Source organism: Amblyraja radiata, chromosome 1 (genome assembly GCF_010909765.2).
Source record: "Amblyraja radiata isolate CabotCenter1 chromosome 1, sAmbRad1.1.pri, whole genome shotgun sequence".
Classification (NCBI taxonomy): domain Eukaryota; kingdom Metazoa; phylum Chordata; class Chondrichthyes; order Rajiformes; family Rajidae; genus Amblyraja; species Amblyraja radiata.
The window spans coordinates 109,777,427-109,802,033 of record NC_045956.1 but is presented as its reverse complement, the minus strand read 5'-3'; the positions used below and the strand labels follow the sequence as shown (position 1 = coordinate 109,802,033).

The 24,607-nt window shown below is 44.6% G+C and overlaps 1 protein-coding gene across 2 annotated transcripts in view; it reads right to left on the bottom strand.

Moving 5' to 3' along the window:
- kit (KIT proto-oncogene, receptor tyrosine kinase) overlaps positions 1-24,607 on the bottom strand; it is a 97,849-nt gene that overhangs the window by 68,584 nt on the left and 4,658 nt on the right. For both annotated transcript variants that reach the window (XM_033028865.1, XM_033028875.1), the window contains exon 2: positions 138-377. In XM_033028865.1, the coding sequence (XP_032884756.1) occupies positions 138-377 (240 nt within the window). The remainder of the gene's footprint in view (positions 1-137; positions 378-24,607) is intronic.

Genomic DNA, 24,607 nt, shown 5'->3' with positions numbered 1-24,607 from the left:
ACAAAGAGACTAGTCTCAGAAGAATTGGGATTAGTGCATGTGCCCATCTGAAATTATCACCAATTTGTCACCAATTAGTTTAATCACACTGGCAGATGGAAATCAACCCAAAAATCACTTGACAATGGAACAATTACCTTCCACAAACAAGTACAGAGAGCGGTTCTCAAAAGACGTGGGATTAACACATGTGTATTGGCCGGTATGTCTTGGCTCCGCTGTCTTGATGTTGACTCTATTCCGAGCAATGTTCTTCTTCGCACTCAGTGGAGTTACCCATTGCACTTTAGACCAGTCCTTGCATTCAAGATCAATGGGATCACCTTTCGTCCTGACCAATATACCATTTTTCTGATAAATCAAAGGTATAGTTATACCTGCAAGAGAAACACAAGAATTATTTAATTTGCAGTGGCTATTTGATATTCTAGAACACAAGAGCATATGAACAGGCTTTCCTGTCCGCATTGTTTGTGTTGAACATGATGCCAAGACCATCTCTTATCTAATTCACATAAAACATATCCTTCACCTGCCCCTACCTTTCCCTATTCTCCCCAGCCTCCATCCAGGGACCCCAGCAATCCTTCCAGGTGAGACAGAGATTCACGTGCACCTCCTCTAACCTCATCCACTGTGGCCTCCAGTACACCAGCCAGACCAAGCATAAACAACCTTTTCGCTGAACACTTGCGCTTGGTCCACCAAGGCCTACTGGATCTCCCGATTGCTAACCATTTTAACTTCCCTTCCCATTCTCACGCTGGCCTTTCTGTCCTTGGCCTCTTCCATTGCCTGACTGAGGCGATATGCAAACCGGAGGAACAGCACCCCATATTCCACTTGGGTAGCTTACAACCCATTGGTATGAACATTGAATTCTCCAATTTTAGCTAACCTCTCACAAACCCCCCCCCCCCCCCCCCCCCCCCCCCCCCCCCCGCACCCTTTCCCCCAGATAAATGTTTATTTCCCTTTATGTTTGACCTCCCAAAGTGCAACACCTCACACTTCCTCAGATTAAATTATGTCTGACATTTTTCCACCCATTGTGGCATCAGATCCATATCAAACTGTATACCTTCTCATAGTCCACAATCCCAGCAATCTTGGTGTCATTTGCAAACTTACTAAGCAACTAAGCAACCCATCTGCATTTACATCCAAGTCATTTATATATATATACTAGACTAAGTGGGACCCTTTGGGTCCCAGCATCATACGGGAGGGCTGGTCCCCGAACGCAATATTACACCTCTCCACCAATTCCAATATTGGTGGCCAGTGGGGGGAGGGGGCTTTCTGGAGCGCTAGTATGCATGTTGTGGGCTGAAGGGACTGGTTTCCAGAGGGCTAGTATGGACGTTGTGACCCAAATGGATTATTGGGCTAGCGGCTCAGTCACTCAAGCCTGGTGTGCTGGCAGCTCACTCACTCATGGCTGGTGGGCTGGCAGTTGACTCACGGCTATTCCTTGAAATTCCATTTGAAGCAGGGTGCAAGGCCACCAAATTCAAATGCAGTTTCTTATCACTTCAAGCAGGGCGCAAGGCTACCAAATTCAAGTGCAGTATCATACCATTTCACTAAGGACAGCGAGTCGTGACCTCTCCCTCCTCCATCTTGCAGAGACTGAGCCATGCCCACACTTCTGGGTTTTATAATCCCTCCCCCCATCCACCTGAAGGGGTGTGGCCTTCATGGCGTGATTGACAGGAGAGAGAATCTCGACATTTTTTAAACACTAATAACTCTTATATTTTTCATCGATGGGAAAAATCCTCGGTAACTGATGAGCGCAGGGGGGCTCGGAGTAAGATTGCCAAAAATCACAGCTGTACATGGTAACGTTTTTCTAAAATCAATATAAAGCGCAAACAGGAAGTGGTCATGATTAGACTTTTAATTATATAGAAGGCAAGGCAACTTTAATTAGGCAAGGCAATTTTATTTAGGCAAGGCAACTTTAATTAGGCAAGGCAACTTTAATTAGACAAGGCAACTTTAATTATGCAAGGCAACTTTTATTAGGCAACACAGCTTTAGCATTTCCAAACCAAAGGCAACGCAGCTTTAGCATTTCCAAACCAAAGGCAACACAGCTTTAGCATTTCCAAACCAAAGAAAACACAGCTTTAGCATTTCTAAACCAAAGGCAACACAGCTTTAGCATTTCCAAACCAAAGGCAACACAGCTTCAGCATTTCCAAACCAAAGGCAACACAGCTTTAGCATTTCCAAACTATATTTTCAAACCATATTAAGGGCACTGACAGGTCAGTAAAACCACTCACAATTTAGTAGATATGTGTTCAGTGTTATTCACAGCTCAAGCTGAGAGATGTGATCCTCTCGCTTCCCCATCTTGCAGAGACTGACTGAGGCACTCAACACTTCCGGGTTTTATAGTCCCTCCAGAAGGGCCGTGGCCTTCAGGAGAGAGAACCTCAACATTTTTTAAACACTAATAACTCTTTTATTTTTAATCGATGGGAAAAATCCTCTTCTCCTGCGCAGCGGAGGGGGACTCTGAGTAAGATGGCCAAAAATCACAGCCGTAAGTGGCAGCGTTTTTTTTTTATATCATTATACAGAACAACAGGAAGTGGTCAAGATCAGACTTTTAGTAATATAGATCACAAACAGCAGAGATCACAGATAAGGGGTTTATCCTCCATAATGCTTTCAAGAGCCCCCAACAAACTCCTTCTTAATCTAAAATTTGCCTTGCATTTTGGTATTCTCCACACTGATATCACTGTCCTCCATGTCCTGCTCTTTGGCAAAAATATGTGCAAAGTACTTGTGGTTCTCGTTTAGTACCTCGCCTACAACCCCAGACTCTAAGCACAAATTCCCTTATTGATCTTTGAGCGATCCTACCTTCTCCCTGGTTACCCTCGTGCTTTTAATGTAGGTGTGAAGAGCTTTCATGGCACATCTTGGCCCTTTTAACTGCCTGCTTAAGTTATTTCCTCCTTTCTTGATATTCCTCAAAGGAGGTCTGATTCCATCCTCTTAAACCTTGCATGCATTCCCTTTTTCTTTTTGTCCAAATTTACAACCTCTTCGGTCTTCCAAGGTTCCATTACTTTGCCATCCTTAACCCTCCTCTTAACTGGAACATGCCGGTACTGGTTTCAATCAACTGATCTTTAAAAAACTTCCACGTGTCAGATATAGACTTACCCAATAACAATTGCTCCCAGTATCCACATACCATTGCCAGAAACCCTATTGGATACACCTCACAAATTCTGCCCCGTCTAACCATTTGGCACTGAACAAGTCCCAGTCAATACGGGGGAAGTTAAAGTCACCCATTAAGACAACCCTGTTGCTTTGGCATCTTTCGGTAATCTTTGTATATATCTATTGCTCTATCTCCGGCTTGCTATTAGAGGGCTATAGTATAATCTCATTAGTCTGCTTGCATCTTTCTTATTTCTACCTGTATGTACCTGTATCACCTCGGCTGACAAACCCTCCATTCTACCCATATTATTTATGAACAAAAGCATTTACATTAGGAATACTTTATTGTCACATGAGACTAGGCACCGTGAAATTCTTTGCTTGCATACACAATGTATACAAATTTTGATGGATAGATATGGAACTATATGAACACATTTATAGCTGAATGACCTGTTTCCATAAAAATCTATGTTTGGATTTGATTTCATTTAAAATTTTCATAAACATCTCTTATTGTACTGAGCCATACATAGTTGGAACAAACATTAAGGGGATATTGCAGATACATGTTTTCATCCTTGTAATGTACAGTTTAGATTTCATTACGGGTGCCTAACCACAAGGTTTGTTTGGCATCATGACGCATAATTTCCAACCACAGTTCGCTTTTCCATTCATTTACATAAACATAATATACAATTCATTATAAACATTTTGTGCATAACAATTTCAAAGCCAATTTTAACTAAAACCTTCTCTAGGCATCTATTGCAGCATGTAATTGGCAGCAAGAGTACAAATAGCTCGAGCTTAGCTACTATTCTATTTTGAGTGTTGTAATGAAGGCAGGTTGATTTTCAGTTGGAATGCAGGCTTGGAGACACACAAAACCACAGATGCTGGAATTGTGTATAAAAACAAAGCGTTTGAAGAACTCAGTGGGTCAGACAGCATCTGAGGAGGGAATGTACAAACAACATTTTGGGTCAAGACCCTTCTTCAGACACTGAATTTGATGAAGTGTACTGACCTGAGATACCATCTGCCCATTTTCTCTGCAGTTGCTGCCTGACCTGTTGGGTTCATCCAATACTTTGCTCTTGCTTAGGAAGCTCAGTTAGCAATAAACTGTTCGACTTCAAAGCCTCTTTTGCATATTTTGACAATATTTTGACCTGCCCAAAGCTAGCAGAACTATCAAAATAGTGTGATCAGGCAGCTGTTCTAATGGAAGAGGCCACAGCAAGAAGCTGAGAGATGAATAGACTAGGTTGAGAGACTGAAATCTCGGACATTTGGTGCAAAAAACACCCAAGATGCTTCTGGAGAGGCAGAAGCGGTATTCCAGCTCATTCTGGGCTGAAACCAGAGCAAGCAATCGCAGTAAGGAGGAGGATGAACTTGCTGGATCTTGCTGCCACAGCAATTTGCCAAATGTCATGGGGGCTGCAATCAGGCCTACCATTAATGTGACATGCATGGCCCAATAATGCCATTGCAATGTGACGGCAGCACCTATGAACTCACCCCCTGTGGGGTGAGGATAATCGGCCACGAGGAAACAGCGTTAACCTCTACCACACTAATCTCTCCTCTTACTCCAAAGGACTGCAGAGGCAGGGTTAAAAATTGTCCATTTAATTTTTATGTGGGTTCCGATTTGCATTTTCGCAGGAGGTGCCTTCAAAACCGATGATAGAAAAAATCTGGCTTGGAACGGCGCTCCCGTGAGGGGCTGAGACGCTCCTGTGAGGGCGGCCCGGCTCGAGGGTAACGACGCTCCCGTGAGGGCGGCCCGGCTCGAGGGTAACGGCGCTCGCATGAGGGCGGTCCGGCTCGAGGGTAACAGTGCTCCCGTGAGGGCGGCCCAGCTTGAGGGTAACGGCGCTCCCGTGAGGGCGGCCCGGCTCGAGGGTAATGGTGCTCCCGTGAGGGCGGCCCAGCTTGAGGGAAACGGCGCTCCCGTGAGGGCGGCCTGGCTCGAGGGTAACGGCGCTCCCGTGAGGGGCTGAGACGCTCCCGTGAGGGCGGCCTGGCTCGAGGGTAACGGCGCTCCCGTGAGGGCGGCCTGGCTCGGGGCTGGAACGGTGCTCCGGTGGCTGAGACGGCGTTCTGGCGGCGGCGGCCTGAGTCCGGGGTTCGGCCGCGGGCCAGCGGACGACATCATCAACAGCTGCGTCCGCTGGACTGGAGGGCGGCAGCTTCGACCACCCCCGGGCCGCGGAGTTTGAACCGGCCCATTCGCAGAGCTCGGTGAGCCGCGGGACTGACTTACCATCACCCGGTGCGGTATCGCCTCAGCGCAGAGGGAGAAAAGGAGGGAAGAGACAGCAGCCCTAAGATTTTTGCCTCCATCACAGTGAGGAGGTGTTTGGTGGACTCACTGTGGTGGATGTTAATTTGTGTTTACTGTCTGTTCTGTTGTTTATTATTGTATGTATGGCTGCAGGTAACGACATTTCGTTCAGACCGTAAGGTCTGAATGAAGTTCAAGTTCAAGTTCAAGTGAGTTTATTGTCATGTGTCCCTGTATAGGACAATTAAATTCTTGCTTTGCTTAAGCACACAGAAAATAGTAGGCATTTACTACAAAACAGATAAATGTGTCAATATACCATGATATAAATATATACACACATGAATAAATAAACTGGTAGTGCAAATAACAGAAAGTGGTTGCTAATAATCAGAGTTTTGTCCGAGCTAGGTTTAATAGCCTGATGGCTGAGGGGAAGTAGCTATTCCTGAACCTGGTTGTTGCAGTCTTCAGGCTCCTGTACCTTCTACCTGAAGGTAGCAGGGAGATGAGTGTGTGGCCAGAATGGTGTGGGTCTTTGATGATGCTGCCAGCCTTTTTGAGATAAATAAAGGATCTAATCTAATCTAATTAGACTAGCCCATTCAACCATTGAATGAGCTTTCATGAAGATTCAAGCAAGCTAAAACAAATTAAACCTGTTTGTTAGATAATAATCCCCCACCAGTAAACATCGCTGGTTTCCAAATTAGGTGAAGATCCTCAGAGCAACATGATACTCTATCTGAGATTAGAGATAAAATAATGTCTCTTGTTAAAGTGCATGCCTCAAGGGGCTCCGTCTAGACTGATGGCTTGAAAAGAATGATGGATTTCCCATTGTGAAGTTTGTATTTATCAGAGCGAGAGAACTGATAGCAGGAATGCAATCAAAGATCCAACATTGAGGTTTAAAGCCCCAGCAGCCAAAATTCTCTTCACCAAAAGTGCCCCTTAAAATAATATTTTCCCCAGGCCTAAATCATGGTCACTTTTGCCTGAGTTAATTGCATCATTTCAACTTGCGTGCATACTTACACATTTGAGAACTGGGATACATTTCCATTCTTGCTAAAACAGTGGATGGAGAGCATAAAGATGGCCTGATAACTCTCAGTCCCTGTATCAATGGAGGGCTCCTTGACCAGAGAGCCAGACTCTACCAAGATTTATTGGAGAACCTGGACTGCTGAATGGAAGGAGCCCCTTAAAACACACGGCCTGATAGTTAGTTAGCAAGTCATTTTTGAACTCAGGGATGTAAGAAGCAGAAGATAGACACTAGAGTAACTCAGTGGGACAGGCGGCATCTCTGGAGAGAAGGAATGGGTGACGTTTCAGGTCGAGACCTTTCTTTAGACTGATAGCAGGAGTCCATCCGGCTCCTGATCTTTGACCTCAGTACCACATTCCATGTTGCTCGATTGCTCTAATACCTAACAATTCAGCCAATTGAAATCAACAGAGAAAAAAATAATCGCCACATAAATCAGTCTGCCAATTATCTTTCATATTTTCTCCTCTCATAGAATATTATTTTCACCCCCAGTACTCCTTCAGAGCATTAGCAACTGCTTATATGATACAAAGACTCTAAGCTCCCAGCTTCATTGCAATAAATCCGGCATCGGCAATCGTAGGACCTTCACAGAATTTTCACCCCTATAAAAATAGCTGGACAATCATGTTGTAAATGAGATCAAGTCTGAAATTTCAGGGCTAGTAGGCCAGAACATCCAACCTGCTGGACGAATGTTACTACAGTTATTTAGCTGCTTAACCTTGTCTCCGGTCAGAAAGAAGGCAGATTGCAGTTGCTCGTCAATCATCAACCTACCTTCTCACTTGCCGGTTCCGGGTATCCATCAACAAAGCTGGGAGCTTGGAAACTCTCAGTCTCTGTATCAATGGAGGGCTCCTTGACCAGAGAGCCAGACTCTACCAAGATTTATTGGAGAACCTGGACTGCTGAATGGAAGGAGCCCCTTAAAACACACAACCTTTTCCAGTACTTTTATCTGTAGGTATGAGTACAGAGAAAACTACAGGAAAGATATAGAGCCATACAGTGCAGGAAGGAACTGCAGATGCGGGCTTACACCGAGGATAGACACAAAATGCTGGAGTACCTCAGCAGGACAGGCAGCATGTCTGAATAGAAGGAATGGTTAATGTTTCGGGTTGAGACCCTGTTTCAGACTTCTTCAGAGAAGAGTCTCGACCCGAAACATCACCCATTCCTATCCAGAGGCTGCCTGTCTGCTGAGTTACTTCAGCATTTTGTGTCTATCTTCAAGCCAAACAGTGCATTTGGAGCGGAAAGTTCAGGGATATATTGGCATAACACTGAGCACAGAAGAATGATCCAAGTCACCTTTCTTCACAATAGAATCAAGGGACTGCAGATACTGGTTAATAGAGGCCTTACTTCAGACTGACGCCTCGAGACGGGATCCTTCTCTCGACCCGGGCGTCACCTATCCATGTTCATCAGAAATGCTGCCTGATCTGCTGAGTTACTCAAGCACTTTGTGGCCTTTTCACCACTCCTCACATAATAGCTGAGATAACGGGAGGGAACATGGAACCTGGGATTAGTGTCCACAGCAAAGAAAAAGACTTAATTTTGACAGAGGTTTCTCATTCATTCCTGTCAATTATTTCCATGGTCATGTCCACTTTCAGACCTTAGCCCAGAACTTGTTGGATGTTTTGGGTATTTAAGACCTTCCCTGTGCAAAATAAATGCACTACTGGGCTTAAAACACAAATTGGGGTGAGGGAGGGAAGGGGGTGTCGGCAATGCTTGCACTAATGTTCTGGCTGATTTTACGTGAAATGCAGAGAATTTGTAAACTAAATGCGCTGTTTCTTGGATGAGGTTGAAGCTTCTGACAATTCGGCAGATCTGCATTCAGTGGACAAGTGGACATAAATAATAATGTTGGAGTTATAACCTGGCCCTTTGGCCCAACTTGTCCATGCCTACCTGAGCTAGTCCCATTTACTGCAATTGGCTCATAACTCTCTAAACCTTTCCTCTCCATGGGCCTGACCAAATGTCTCTTAAATGGCTTTTAGATGGTGTAATTGTACCCATCTCTACAAGTACCTCAGTTGGCAGCTCATTCCATATACCCACTTGTCCCTTAGGTACCCTTTAAATCTGTCTCCTCCCACCTTAAACCTCGTTTTATATTCCCCTATCATTGAAGAAATGATTGTGACTATGCACCTTGACAATACCCCAGTTGATTTTATATATCTCTATAAAGTAACTCCTCAGCCTCCTTCACTTGAGAAAAAACAGTTTTAGCCTTTTCAGTCTTGCCTTATAACTTATGCCTCCAATCCTGACAACATTCTTGTGAATCTTTTCTGCACCCGTTCTGGCTTAGTCACATTCTTTCTATAACATGGCAACAAAAATTACACACAATACTACAAGTGTGGTCCCACCAATGTCGTAATATGACATCCTAAGTCTTGTAGAAACAAGAAACTGCAGTTGCTTGTTAATACATAAAATGACTCGAAGTGCTGGAGTAATTCTGCACATCAGGCAGCATCTCTGGAGGATATGGATAGGTGACGATTCGAGTGCCCGGACTGTTGAAGGCAAGCATTCCATATGCTTTCCTCACTGCCTACTTGTGTCGCCAATTTAAGGGGACAATCACTTTGCACCCAACAGGGGCCTGCTGTTCACTATATATGTCCTGTTCTGGTTTATCTTTCCAAATTGCATAAGTTGGCACTTTTTGAGTTAAATTCCATCATCGGTTCCTTTGCTCATGTTCCCATTTGATCTATCCAGTCATAACTGTCACTGTTCACTATACCACCATTTATTGTATCATCTGCAAATTTATTAATTATGCCATTTACATTCCCATCAAAATCGTTAATATATATATATGATCTTGCGCTACAAGCCGCCAACCGGAAAAAACAACCCTCTAATACCACCCTCTGACTCCTACCACCAAGTCAATTGCACCCTGGTGTACAGTATCTAATCAACAAATAACTAATCTAATCAATTTCGTCTCCAATTTTGTTTTCTCTGCGCTGATTGTCATTGTTAGTTTATCAGTACAAGGTTTCTTAATCTCTTCATATTATCTCTTGCCTGTACTAGATGCTATTCAGATTTCAAGTTCCTTCAATTAAAATGAATACCACATTATTATGAAAAAAATAAAATGAATGGGACACTAGCAATATAGGATGGAAAATGGTAACAGAGCGGTTAATATATTCTGTATTTTCACATGTATGATCCTAGTAAGCATGGAAGCTGCAGGCCACAGCCAAAGATCTTAGTGCAGAGCGCTGTGCTATAAGATCTTTGGCCACAGCTACTACACACTTTAACATAAATTATACAAAACTCTGAGGCAGATGTGTGAGTGGGTGGTCGTGAATTTTCTAAAGGAACCTCTGCTACTTTGAATAGACTATAACAATAGACGTTAGACACTGAAGGGAAGCAATCAATGAGAGGATCTTCATCTTCAAAGGTGTACCGAAAGCAAAACAGTCAGACTGAATTATGCCAAGTCCAGACAGGCTTGCAGCATCTCCTCCTTCTGGAGCAACTCTGAGAGGTGGAGAGTTGGCAAACCATGTGCTTTGCCGCAGAATTCCCAAGATCGTCTTCTGATCTACGTCCCCTCCGTGGATGTGCTCACGCTTCTTCTTCCAGAAAGTTCACAGGGGGAGCTCTGTGATCCACAGCTTTAAGGAAGGGGACGGCTTGATAAATTCCTTGCAGGCGAACATATTGAGGATCTGCAAATCCTTCCATATCGGTGGTATGAAGGAGGCTGCAGACAGCACAGCCTTCCAGAGCTTCCTGTCCTCTATTGTGAAGGTCATAGAGGACAGCTGGCAGGATAGTCTGGATCAACCACTGACCCTAGAGGACCTGACGTGCCCCAACTCCCGGAAGTGACGGTTTACCAGCTGAGTTGTGGTCGGCTCTGTGGGACTAGGTGGGCCCAGACCTGTTGGCAGTGTACAATGGTATACTTCTGGTCAGCAGCAGGTCAAAATCCATGTGGAAGGGCATCATCACCCTCATCTACATTCAAGGGGGGGGGGGGGGGGTGAAGGATACCCTGAAGAATTGGAGACCCATCTCACTGTTGAATGTGTAGGAAGGAACTGCAGATGCTGGTGGACCCAAAATACTGGAGTAACTCAGCAGGTCAGGCAGCATCTCAGTGGGTCAGGCAACACCAGGGTTCGATCCCTACTCCAGATGCTGTGTACGGAGTTTATATGTTCTCCCCGTGACCTGCGTTGGTTTTCTCCGAGTTCTTCGTTTTTTTCCCCATACTCCAAAGACGTACAGGTTTGTAGGTTAATTGGCTTGGTATAAATGTAAATTATGCCTAGTGTGTGTAGCATTAGTATGGGGAGATTGCTGGTCAGTGTGGACTCAGTGGGCTGAAGGGCCTGTTTCCATGCTGTATCTCAAAACTAAACTAAACTAAATTGCATTGATCCAAAGTATGGGCACCAATTGTCATTACCTGTTGAGGTTGTATCTATGCAGAGAGTTGCAAGGAAAGGGCCTGGCACTGTTGTTACTCAATGTGCCACTAGCTGGACATAGCCACATTGCCTATCCTTTGTGAAAAAGTTCTTCCAGACCAACATCACTAACCACGAGTCCATCAGTCCATCAGATCTATAAAGAAGGTCTTGCAGATACTTTCCCTGAGTAGACAGACCAGTATGTCTGGCAAAATGCTTTGTCGCCAGAATTCACCAACAAGTACCAAAACCTTCCTTGGTTGGCGGTGAGAAGGACACTCCTAGTCAGATCTTTCTGTGAAGCTGGAGTTTTACTCCTAATTTATGCTGCACGGAGATGGTAGCCATGGAGGGGAGATGGTTGTCCACCTCTTTGAAGATTGGAAATTTACTAAGAGGATCTGGAGAAAGATGCATGGCTCCTTATCATGGTTCATCGCAAACAACTGCATAACAGAGAACTCTCTGATTTTAAGCTTTCCCTGGGACACATTCAGAGATGTACGTCAAGTGCTGCTGGGAATTCATCAATTTGGTGAAAAATGCTCGTTGATCTGCCTGAAATTTGTTGGCCTTCCTGCACAGCGATATGTCAGTAAGAGAATGTTGCCAACTGGCCCATTCCAGACTAAAAGAGTACATGCTGAGGGACGCGTTGAAGCTCCTCACAGCCAACACTAAGGCTCTGCTGGGGAAGACCACAATCTAAGGTCCTTTGGCTCCTGGAAATCGAATGGCTGAGTCTAGTGGGGACACCCTCAGACATGGGTAGGGATATCATCCCAGGTGGCCACATGAGTGGCAAGAGTATAATGTGGTGCTAAAGAGAGGTGCTAATGCTACTGGGTATAACACTAGCAATATTGAATATATAGCCTCATGAAGAATATATTTTGCGCTTTTAAAATGTTGTATATATTTTTATTATGAATAGGCAATAGACAATAGGTACAGGAGTAGGCCATTAGGCTCTTCGAGCCAGCACTGCCATTCAATGTAATCATGGCTGATCATCCCCAATCAGTACCCCGTTACTGCCTTCTCCCCATACCCCCTGACTCCACTATCGTTAAGAGCCCTATCTAGCTCTCTCTTGAGGCAGAGAATTCCACAGACTAACAACTCTCTGTGAGAAAAAGTGTTTCCTTGTCTCCTAAAGGGCTTACCCCATATTCTTAAACTGTGGCCCCTGGTTCTGGACTCCCCCAACATCGGGAACATGTTTCCTGCCTCTAGCATGTCCAAACCCTTAATAATCTTATATGTTTCAATATGATATCCTCTCATCCTTCTAAACCCCAGAGTATATAAGACCAGCCGCTCCATTCTCTCAGCATATGACATTCCTGCCATCCCGGGAATTAACCTTGTGAATGATCTTTATTTTTGAAATTAAAATCTGCACATGATCACTGCATGTTATCATGTTGATAGTTCAACATATTACATGAATGTATATGTGTCACATGTTGGATGAGAGGCTGCAGCTACAATGCATGGCACTGGTGGGTGATTCACTTAAGATCAGTGCAGAAATTTAAAATAGGATGCCCCTGACTAGAAAGCATTAGAGTATTGCAACACACCATATAACCATATAACAATTACAGCACGGAAACAGGCCATCTCGACCCTTCTAGTCCGTGCCGAACACGTATTCTCCCCTAGTCCCATATACCTGCGCTCAGACCATAACCCTCCATTCCTTTCCCGTCCATATAACTATCCAATTTATTTTTAAATGATAAAAACGAACCTGCCTCCACCACCTTCACTGGAAGCTCATTCCACACAGCCACCACTCTCTGAGTAAAGAAGTTCCCCCTCATGTTACCCCTAAACTTCAGTCCCTTAATTCTCAAGTCATGTCCCCTTGTTTGAATCTTCCCTACTCTCAGTGGGAAAAGCTTATCCACGTCAACTCTGTCTATCCCTCACATCATTTTAAAGACGTCTATCAAGTCCCCCCTTAACCTTCTGCGCTCCAAAGAATAAAGCCCTAACTTGTTCAACCTTTCTCTGTAACTTAGTTGCTGAAAGCCAGGCAACATTCTAGTAAATCTCCTCTGTACTCTCTCTATTTTGTTGACATCCTTCCTATAATTAGGCGACCAAAATTGTACACCATACTCCAGAATTGGCCTCACCAATGCCTTGTACAATTTTAACATTACATCCCAACTTCTATACTCAATGCTCTGATTTATAAAGGCCAGCACACCAAAAGCTTTCTTTACCACCCTATCTACATGAGATTCTACTTTCAGGGAACTGTGCACAGTTATTCCCAGATCCCTCTGTTCACCTGCATTCTTCAATTCCCTACCATTTACCATGTACGCACAGAGAATAAACTCACCTCTGGTATTTATTTTAGGAATAAACCAGAAAAATCAAATGGATGAGGTGCTTTGTGAAGGACGCCTCTTAACCTTGCACAGTTACAACTAAGCCCCGCTCAGAAATTTAACAAAATCCTTGATTTACTTCAATTTCCCTCAATCTTGGTGATAGCAGAAAATGTTTTGGAATGAAAATGGACATTTCTCAGCACAATTTACATTCAGCTAGATAGTATAAACATTTCATTTGCTAATTTTAGGTAACAGTACTTACCCCTTGCCCTATCCACCCCTTTCCTCCCTCTCTTCCCTGTACCCACCCAAGTGCACACCCATTTCTCCCTCTATCCATAGCCTCCTTTCACCATCCCACTCTTCGCTTCACATACAGAATATATCCCTTACTCTGGCTTCACATTTCACTCCTCTTATACCTTGTTGTCTCCTTTTCATCTCTAGCCTTTACCCACCTATCTGCCATTTAAACATCCTCCTCACCTGTATCCACCTATCACTTCCCAGGCTTTGTCATGCCTCCACCACTCCCTTAGAACATTCCCACCCCCACTACAACCAGTCTGAAGAAGGATCCCAACCCAAGATGTCACCATGTTCTCCAGAGATGCTGCCTGACACGTTGAGAGATTTGTGCTCTATGTAAGATTCCAGCAACTTGAGTTTATTGTGCAGACTAATGTTTCTATTTTGTATTAGTAAAACAATTTAACATACTGTCATTGAGCTCACATTTAGGGAACCAGCTTCACATGTACATCTAGGAGCAGACATTTCACCACAACTTATGTTTCAACATCTCAGCAGCAGAAAGCTTAGACATTCCATGCAATTTCTGCCATGTGCAGGAATTACTTGCTTTATGCATTAGATCAGTTTCTACTTAAAAAAATATTTTCACTGAGATAGGTATCACTTAATGCAAGTGCGCATCAGAAAGTTACAGGCAGCCTATCCGCAAGTGTCCTTTACAAACTTGTGTCCTGCAAAGTACCTCACCAGATTTTGTTGAAATTGTATTCTGTATAAGCTAATTCGCCACAAATAGTCAGATACCAAATCTATGAAAGGCAGAGAGCACCATTGTCAGCCAGGAATTACTGTATATACATTTCAAACAAGTCACTCGGTAAACCTTTCCTCCTGATAAATCCAAGGCTTTGATAAAACTATTGTTTCAATAAATTAAATCCAGTACTTCAGTCTGACAATATTTACTGAATGTTCCCTTAACATGTTTGCTGATTATAAACAAAGTATTTAATTCCACTGTCCCCTCTGTGTGGTCAGTCTGCCTGACTGAAATTGAAATGTGACTGAAACAGAATTTCTTACATCGGACATTATGATCAAGGCCAGAATATTTTACTCATGATAAAATCCACAGCACCCATGCCAATACTCCACCTTCTCCCTCAATTACAGCTAATCATCAAACATACTGCATTTTAGTTTAGTTTAGGGATACAGCGTGGAAATAGGTCCTTCAGCCGACCTTGCCCCGCACATTAACACTATTCCACACACACTAGCGACAATCTTACATTTACACCAAGCCAATTAACCTACAACGTACATATTTGGATTGTGGGGGGAAACCGAAGATCTCCGAGAAAACCCATGCAGGTCACGGGAGAAAGCACAAACTCCATACAGACAGCACCTGGAGTCAGCATTGAACATTGGCATTGTAAGGCAATAGCTCTACCGCTATGCCATCGTGCCGCCCTTATGTTCAATTGGAATTGTTTGCTTCCAGCTTCAACTCCGTCTTGCTCACAAGCAATCAGAAAGTTAACCCTTGCCTGAGGTTTCAAAACATCTAGATTCCACTTCTTCCATTCTTTCTTTACTGTCCTCCACACCCACAATCATCTAAAATTCTGCCAGCAATATCCCTGCATCCCTGCCTGTATTAAGTTCTGTTTGTCAAATTCCCTTTGCCTAGCTGGTGTACAGTAGCATTTTAGTTTTAGTTTTAGAGATGCAGTGTGGAAACAGTCCCTTCAGCCAACTGAGTCCATGCCGACCACCAATCATCCATGCACCAGTTCTATATTATTAATTTACAGAATCCCAATTAACCTACAAAACTGCATGTCTTTGGAATGTGGGAGGAAACCGGAACAGCCAGCAAAAACATTTGTGGTCACAGAGCATTTGTCGACACTGGGCCTGTACTCGCTGGAGATTAGGAGAATGAGGGGAGAGCTTATTGAAACATACAGCATAGTGCAAGGTTTGGATAGAGTGGATGTGGAGAGGATATTTCCACCAGTGGGAGAGTCTAGGACTAGAGGTCATAGCCTCAGAATTAAAGGACATTCTTTTAGAAAGGAGATGATGAGTTTCTTCTTTAGTCAGAGGGTGGTGAATCTGTGGAATTCTTTGCCACAGAAGGCTGTGGAGGCCGTCAGTGGATATTTTTAAGGCAAATAGATAGATTCTTGATTAGTACAGGTTATGGGGAGAATAAATTAATAATAATAAATTTTATATTTAATGGGCGCCTTTCATACAAAATCTCAAGGACACCTTACAGGAGAATGGGGTTAGGGGGGAGCGATAGATCCGCCATGATTGAATGGTGGTGTAGATTTGATGGGCCGAATGGCATAATTCTACTCCTACTTCTTATGACAGGGAGAACGATCAAACTCTGTACAAACAGCACCCGTAGTCAGGATTGAACCCGGGTCTCTGGCATTGTATGGCAGCAACTCAATCGCTGCATCACTGTACCACTCCTGGCTCCCTAGTAAAACAAATCTGTAACATACATATCCTGTCTCCACAATTTCTAATGCCACCTTTTTCTGCTGCTACATTGCTCCTCTAAATCAGGGCCATGCCTCATACCTTATTGTGCTTCGTGAAGACCTGCAGAATATTTGATGTATGTCTTCTGTTATACAATGTTATAGATCATAAAGACCCACAGCATGGAAACAGGCTCATCAGGACCATACCAATTATTTTGAACTTACTCCCATCAACCCTACACAATTCCCACTCATTCTCCCAACAGTCCTATCAAGTTATTCCCAGAAACTACCACATAGCTTCAACAGGGGCAATTTGCAGTGGTCAATTAACCTGCTATCCATGCACCTTTCTGATGCAGGAGCACTAAGAGCAAATCCACAGTCACAAGGAGAACGTGCAAAACCATGCACGGATAGTGCAAGAGGTCAGGACTGGACCCTGATCATTGGAGGTGTGAGGCAGCAGCTCGAAACGCTGCATCACTGTGCCTCTAATACTAATATTAATGAAATGATTTATAGAGAATGACATCTCAAGCAATCCTGGATACAAACGTTGAGTTAAAAGGAATATGGTCAAAGGGCCTAATCAAGCAATTTATTTTCTTATGTGTCCACATTGGAAGAACTGAACTCCATATCTGAGGTCTTGGACTTTTGCTCACCAAAAAGGAACATATCTGAGAGCATGACCCAAGAAAAAAGTTGAGTGAGTTTTTTTAACAGGTACAGGGAGAACATGTGCTGTTTGAAGAGCTGGATGTTCATGATGAACAATGGCAGAAATTTCAGTGCAAAAGAAGATATGTCCACACTAAGTTTTCTCCACTGCAGGACAAATCCACCGCAATTTACTTCTCTTTTTTGTCCTATTCATGAAAGATTTTCTTCTTTAATTGTTTATTTTATTTACGGGCAAATATTGCGAATAATTTCCCTTCGATGGTTATTGATATAGGGGGGAGTTGTCGAGTATGGCTGCCCAGCCTGCAGCTGTCCGTTCTTTCACCTTTTTTTAAATTTTCTAGTATGTTAAAAAGTTTTGTTTGGAGGTCTAATCTTTTTTATGTGGGGGTTGGGGGGGCGGGGGGGGGGGGGGGGGGGGGAACTGCATTTCTCAGTCCCTACCTGGTCGTGGATGCGGCTTTTCTCCGAGCCATATCTTCGCCCCTTCCTCGTGGAATACCAACGGGACTGGAGCGGCGTTTCCTGCCGGGACCAGCCAGAACTTCGGCGGCAGCGCAGCGCTGGGGCGCCATGGTAGAGCGGGCGATGCCTTGCCCGGGTCGCCGTGCGGTGGGCTCTGGAGTGCATAGACCGCCGACTCCCAACATCGCGGAGCTGTCATTGCGGAGCTTTCAGCCGCGGCGGCGCTGACTTTTAAATACCGCGGAGCCTGGGACTCTCGCCGAGATCGCCAGTGTCGGCGCTCTGACCAGCGCGGCCTGTGGACTTCGGGAGCCGCGGTCTCTGGCAGCAGGCGGCCGTTCCAGACACTCCAAGCCGCTGAAGAGTGTTCTCCCGACGCCGGAGCCCCATCATCCGGCGAGAGGGCCTGAAACATCGGGCCGCCGTCGCGGCGACTGCGGAGGCCTCAAATAGGCCCCGACCACGGGTGAACAAGAGGATGAGGACTGGACTTTGTTGCCTTCCCTCACAGTGGGAACCATTATGGGGGGATGTTTTTTATGTTTTATGTTAAATTCTTCTTTAATGTGGTGTCTTACTTTTATTGGTGTGCTGCAAATGGCAACTCAAATTTCACTACACCAGAAATGGTGTATGTGACCATAAATGTCCTTTGTCCTTGTCCTTTGTGATATTCCACTTTGAAAGTTCCACATTCTGAACTTCTCATTGAAAGGATATCGTCCACATTAACTTTTCGGTTTATATTTCCTTTAACTTCCTATGTAAATGGAATGGTGAATGAAATGTATGTCTGCACTTTGTGAAGGAAGAAACTGCAGATGCTGGTTTAAACCGAAGTTTGACACAAAAAATAGAGTTAAGGGCCTGTCCCACTTGGGCGTCATTTGCGCGTCATGCAGGTGGCGAGCGAAGATTTTGCGAATCCCAAAATACTGGGGCGCCGCGCGTAACCGCACGTCACTATCGTGACGAGTGCGCTGTGCGTCATGACGCGTAAATGATGTCGCGTAAATGACGTGCAATTTACGCCCAATTGGGACAGGCCCTTAACTCAGCGGGTCAGGCAACATCTCTGGAGAATAAGAATATGTGGAATTTCGGGTTGAGACGCTTCTTCAGGCTAGAGTACATTTTGTGAGTTTCATTGGTACTTTAGATACCATAAAGATGGCATAAAGTATTTTTTCATCTCCCTGCAGTAATCAGAAACTAGACTTACATTTCATCAATGTAATTAAATTGGGAAGATCTTCTGGAGAAGCCTGAGTGAGTTGGTACCAACTGATGGAGTGATCTTATCCACTGTATCCAATGAAACTATTACGGTTGCTGTAAATCAGAAGTGAAAACAGAATATGTCCATAAACATTATTAACAAGGAAGCATTTGTCTTCGAGTGGCAACATGAACTGCCAGTAAAACTAAAATTAGTTGCAGTTAGCAGAAATGTTTTACCGAATGGAATGAAACACAGCCAGAAACCGGATGTTTCTAGTGGGGTAAGACCAGAGGGCACAGCGTTAGAATAAAGGGATGTACCTTTAGAATGGAGGTGAGGAGGAATTCCTTTAGCCAGAATGTGGTGAATTTGTGGAATTCTTTGCCACAGATGGTGGTGAAGTCCAAAACGTTAGGTATTTTTAGAATGGAGATTTATAGCTTCTTGATTAGTAAGGGTGTAATGGTTACGGAAAGATGGGAGGAAAATGGGGTTGAGAGGGAAAAATAGATCAGCCATGATTGAATGGCAGAGAAAACTCAATTGGCTGAATGGTCAAATCCTGCTCCTATTTTTATAGTCCACAAACAAAAAGATGGTTTGATTATTAGATGCCAATTATCTCAGTCACAAGATGTCATTCTGAACGTTTTACAGGTCAGCAACCTATCTAGACTTGGTTCATGTAAGACATGGAGATACTAAGTTACTGACAAGAAACGTTGATTTTAACTCTCTCTCCACAGGTCTCGAATGAACTGCCGAATATCCTCACCATTTTCTGCTTTTATTTTAGGTTTAGAGATGTTTCACACTAAGGATTTCAGTGTTTCATCTTCATTTGTGGCACCTTGGATCATGACATGATCTGTGACACATGGCACACCTGAACAACATTCAATGTTGCAACCATCACCAAAACACCCATGAGCAACATTCTGTTTGAAGGGAGGGAAGAAGTCCTTGTTGATCATAAAAATATTGTTTCAACAAGAACAGGTCAGAGTTTGACATTCTAATTCCCCAAAGATGTTCCATCTAAGAAGCTAACACTCAGAGCTTCAGCACTGTCCAGTACAAAACTATCCACTTGGTTGACTTCTCTTTCGCTGTCTTAAGCATTAATTTTATCTGTCACTGGCCCACAGTGGCATCAGTGTGTCCTGTTAAAAGAACGCATGGTACCAACTCACTCAGGCTTCTCCAGATTATCTTCCCAACCAACTATCATTTTAGCCGAAGCTAATGCTTATTGGTCAGTACTGGTACATGGAACCATGTTCACGTTCACTCCAAGTCCATCCAACACATTCATTTGGAAATATATTGTATTTCTTTGAACTTGAACTTGAACGATTTCTTTCATTTATCACTTGGACAACTTGATCACCACTCAAATGACATTATGGGATTAATCAGTTCAAGAGTGCAGCTCAGCTTAAAAATAAAAATAGGGATGGTGATAAATACTGGTCTTGCCAACACATATCACCAAAAAATAAAATGACAGGATAGAGAGCTTCTTTGAAGTGAAAAATAACAACAAAGTCTATTTATTTCACATTTTTACTGTGATTGAACATTTCAAATTGTCTTGACAGAAGGGTTATCAAACATCAAGCACACCACCAGGTTATTCCAAGGCAGATGGTCAAAAAGAAACATCTTCAGGATAACTCTGAAGAGGATGAGGGTGAGAGCGGGTGGGGAGGAGGGGGGAGGGGGGGGGAGGGGGGGGGGGAGGGTGGGGGGGAGGGTGGGGGGAGGGGGAGGGGGGTAGAGTTCAGGGAAGGAACACCAGAGACGGGGTCAATGCAGTTAAAAGAACCATTATAAATGGTGGTGATAATCATTATCAATAGATTTGTCAGGAATTTGTAAAAAAAAAAGTGTTTCATCAATATGAAATGTTATTATGTTTCACCCTCTGCAGCCACTCTCTGGCCTAAGTAAGTAACCACGATACTTCCAAAAAGCTGGAGTAAACTCAGCGGGATAGGCAGCATCTCTGGAGAGAAGGAATGGGTGACATCAGGGCCGGATTTACGTATACGCTTGACAACCTTAAGCTTAGGGCCTTGAGATCTAGGGGGGGCTCGCAGAGCTGGATTTACCACTAGGCATCATAGGCTGAAGCCTTGGGCCTTGAAATATAGGCGGCCTCCGGCCAAGGCAGGACTCTGAGCGGCCCCCCCCCTCTCTCTCTCTATCTCTCTATCTCTATCTCTATCTCTATCTCTCTCTCTCTGTCACTCTCCGACTCCGCCCGCCATCCGTATCCGTGTCCGGGCCGCCGGGTCTCTGCTCTCCGCTCGCTCCTCATCCGCCGGCACGGCAGGCCGCCTTGCACATGCGCACTGCTACGGCCAGCACATCCCCACCCCTGCACAAGCGCACAACCACGGCCAGTACATCATCGGCCGCCCTGCGCATGCGCACTGCCACGGCACCTGGTCGGCGCTGGGCACTTTCTCCCTCGCTTTGAATTGTGGGAGATCTGGCCGCCATTGCTGTCCGGTCGCCACCACCGCTGAAACCAACGCAGAATCACTCCCTGACCCTGCATCTGGAGTAACTCCCTCGAGTAACTCTTGCTTCTGGTTTCCTGGTCCTCCATAAATATTCTAAATGGAATTTAAACTGGAGGTGGTAGAGGGCTGAACAATAACAGCCTATTACATTTTATCTGTTTATTTATTGTGTATATATATGGTCTATGGTATATAAACACACTGAACTTTTATCTCCTGTTCTGTATTATGTTTACATATTCTGTTGTGCTGCAGCAAGCATGAATTTCATTGTCCTATCTGGGACACATGACAATAAAACTTTCTTGACTCTTGACTTGGACTTAAGCAAAAAAGGTTTCTTGGGGAAAAAAGAGCTACCTTAAATTTATTTGCGTCTGGTTGGGTAACTATGGTAGGGTGAAGACTATTCCATGCTTTAATTATGCGGGGGAACTCCATGGAGCAGCCAGCAACTCTGGATAGAAGAAATTGGATGACGTTTCGGGTAGAGACTTTTCTTTAGACTCCCTCTGGTTTTAGTGTTTTTAGTTTAATTTAAAGATACAGTGTGGAAACAGGCCATTCGGCCCACCGAGTCCACGCCGACCACCGATCACCCGTAGACTAGTTCAATTCCCACACATTAGCGGAGTAAGTCAAGATTCAAGAGTGTTTTATTCTCTCACGTCCCAGTTTGAACAATGAAATCCTTACTTGCAGCAGCACAATAGAATATGTAAACATGGTACTCTGTAAACAATGTTATAAATGAGAAAACAAAATGGTGTATATTTATATATGAATATATAATTATATATATTTTTTTAATTTTTGTACGTTTTTAATTGTTATTGTACAGCTTCAATTTTGACTTTAGCTATAATTAAGGGAAAAGAAAGGAGAAAAAGCAAGAGAGATAAAAAGTGGAATGTGCAAGGATAGAACCCCTAGACTGCCAAAGTAGTGTAGCCAAAGAGTGAGTAAATAAAAGAAATAAGAAAGGAATAGAGAAATAAAAAGACAAAAAAGAAAGAAAGAGAAAAGTGATGATATACCTGCCTCGCATCCTTCCCCACCCATCACCCAACCTGTAATTAGATTTAACTCCAAAATTGTGTTGCACCATACTATCCTTGTAATAAATCAATGAATGGTCTCCATGTCTTCGAAAAATGTCTAAGACAAGTCTAATATTTTCACGATGTAGCGTCTCATACATGTTTGTAATCCACATTTTAATAGGGACAGATGTATGTTTCCAAAATTTGAGTATTAGTTTTTTCGCCGTTATCAGGCCATAATTAAGGAAACGTTTTTGAAATCATTATAGCTCAGAGCAGGCTTCTGATGTATCTAGAATAATCAATTCCGTGTCGGGGGCCAATTTTCTTTTTAGTGTTTTTGAGAAAATTTCAAAAATTCCTCTCGAAAAGTTATGCCATTTTATGCAAGAGGCGAAGGAATGTGTTATAGTTGCTTCCTGAAGGAGACATTTATCACAAATAGGAAATGTGATGGGGTGGGGGGGGGGGTTAGGAGAAACTTGTTTTGGTCTCTTCCTTCGGGGGGATGCGACCTTTTCTTGTCGTATTCCCCGTCTCCGTCTGCGCTGAGGCCTAATGGCGGAGCTGGTGGCCTCCAACTGGTACCGACCTCGCGGCTCCAGAGGCAGAGCCAGCCAGGACTTACCAACGCGAGGCTGGCCGCCTTCGGGGCTGTAGCGGTGTTGCAGCGGAGGGGACCCGACTTCGGAGCCTCGGAGGCTCGGCCGAGGGCCCAGTGGACGACATCGTTGGGAGCTCGCAGGTCCCAGGTTGGTGACCTGTTTTTCCGGAGCTCCCGCAATAACAGCTTCGTCTGCTGGACTGGAGGGTGGCAGCTTCGGCAGCTTCGACCGCCCCGGGCCGTGGAGTTTGAACCGGCCCGTTCGCGGAGCTCGGATTCAGCCGCGAGACTTACTTACCATCACCCAGCCTGGTCACAACATCGGAAGCTTGGATCGCCTCAACGCAGAGGGAGAACAAGGAGGGAAGAGACAAGGACTTTAAGACTTTTGCCTTCCGTCACAGTGAGGAGGGCCGGGAGGACTCACTGTGGTGGATGTTAAATCTGTGTTTCTTGTGTGTTTTGTTATTTTGTTCTATGTTATGACTGCAAGGCACGAAATTTCATTCAGACTGAAAAGTCTGAATGGCAATAAAGGATACTTGCTACTTGATACATGATACTTGATACTTGGAGATTTAAAACTGAAAATGGATATTTTCATTTTTTTAGTAACCAAAGTTATCACCGTATAATGTTTAGTGTGTTGGAAAACAAAATATAGTGGCACAGCTGGTAGACTTGCTGCCTCACACGCCAGAGATCTGTCCTCGGGCACTGTCTGTGTTGAATTTGCACATTCTCCCAGCAAACGTGTGGGTTTCCTCCCACATCCCAAAGACACATTGGCTTTGTAGGTTAACTTGTCTCTGTAAAATTGCTCCTAATGTGTAGGGAGTGGGTGAGAAAAGTGGGATAACAGAACTTATGTGAGTGGGTAGACAAAAATACTGCAGATGCTCAGCGGGTGAGGCAGCATCTATGGAGTGAAGGAAATAGGCGACGTTTCGGGTCGAGACCCTTCTTCAGACTGATGTGAGGATGGGGGTGGGGGACGGGAAGAAGAAAGGAAGAGGCGGGGACAGTGGGCTGAGGGAGAGCTGGGAAGGGGAAGAGAAAGCAGGGATTAACTGAAATTGAAGAAGTCAATGTTCATACCGCTGGGGTGTAAACTGCCCAAGCGAAATATGAGGTGCTGCTCCCCCAATTTACGGTGGGCCTCACTCTGGCCATGGAGGAGGCCCAGGACAGAAAGGTTGGATTCGGAATGGGAGGAGGAGTTGAAGTGCTGAGCCACCGGGAGATCAGGTTGGTTATTGCGGACCGAGTGGAGGTGTTGGGCGAAGTGATCGCCAAGCCTACGCTTGGTCTCACCGATGTAGAGCAGCTGACACCTAGAGCAGCGGATGCAATAGATGAGGTTGGAGGAGGTGCAGGTGAACCTCTGCCGCACCTGGAAAGACTGCTTGGGTCCTTGAATGGAGTCTAAGGGGGAGGTAAAGCGGTTGCAAGGGAAAGTGCCAGGAGAGGGGGGGGGGGGGGGTTTGGGTGGGAAGGGACGAATTGACTAGGGAGTTACGGAGGGAGCGGTCTCTGTGGAAAGCCAACAGGGGAGGAGATGGGAAGATGTGGTCAGTGGTGGGATCCCATTGGTAGACAAAAAATCTGGAGAAAATCAGCGGGTAAGGCAGCATCTATGGAGCGAAGGAATAGACGACGTTTCGGGTCGAGACCCTTCTTCAGATTGATGTCGGGGGGGATGACACGAGAAAGAAAGGAAGAGGTGGAGACAGTAGGCTGTGGGAGAGCTGGGAATGGGAGGGGAAGGAGGGAGAAAGCAAGGACTACCTGCATTAGAGAAGCCAATGTTCATACTGCTGGGGTGTAAACTACCCAAACAAATATGAGGTGCTGCTCCTCCAATATGCGGTGGGCCTCACTCTGGCCATGGAGGAGGC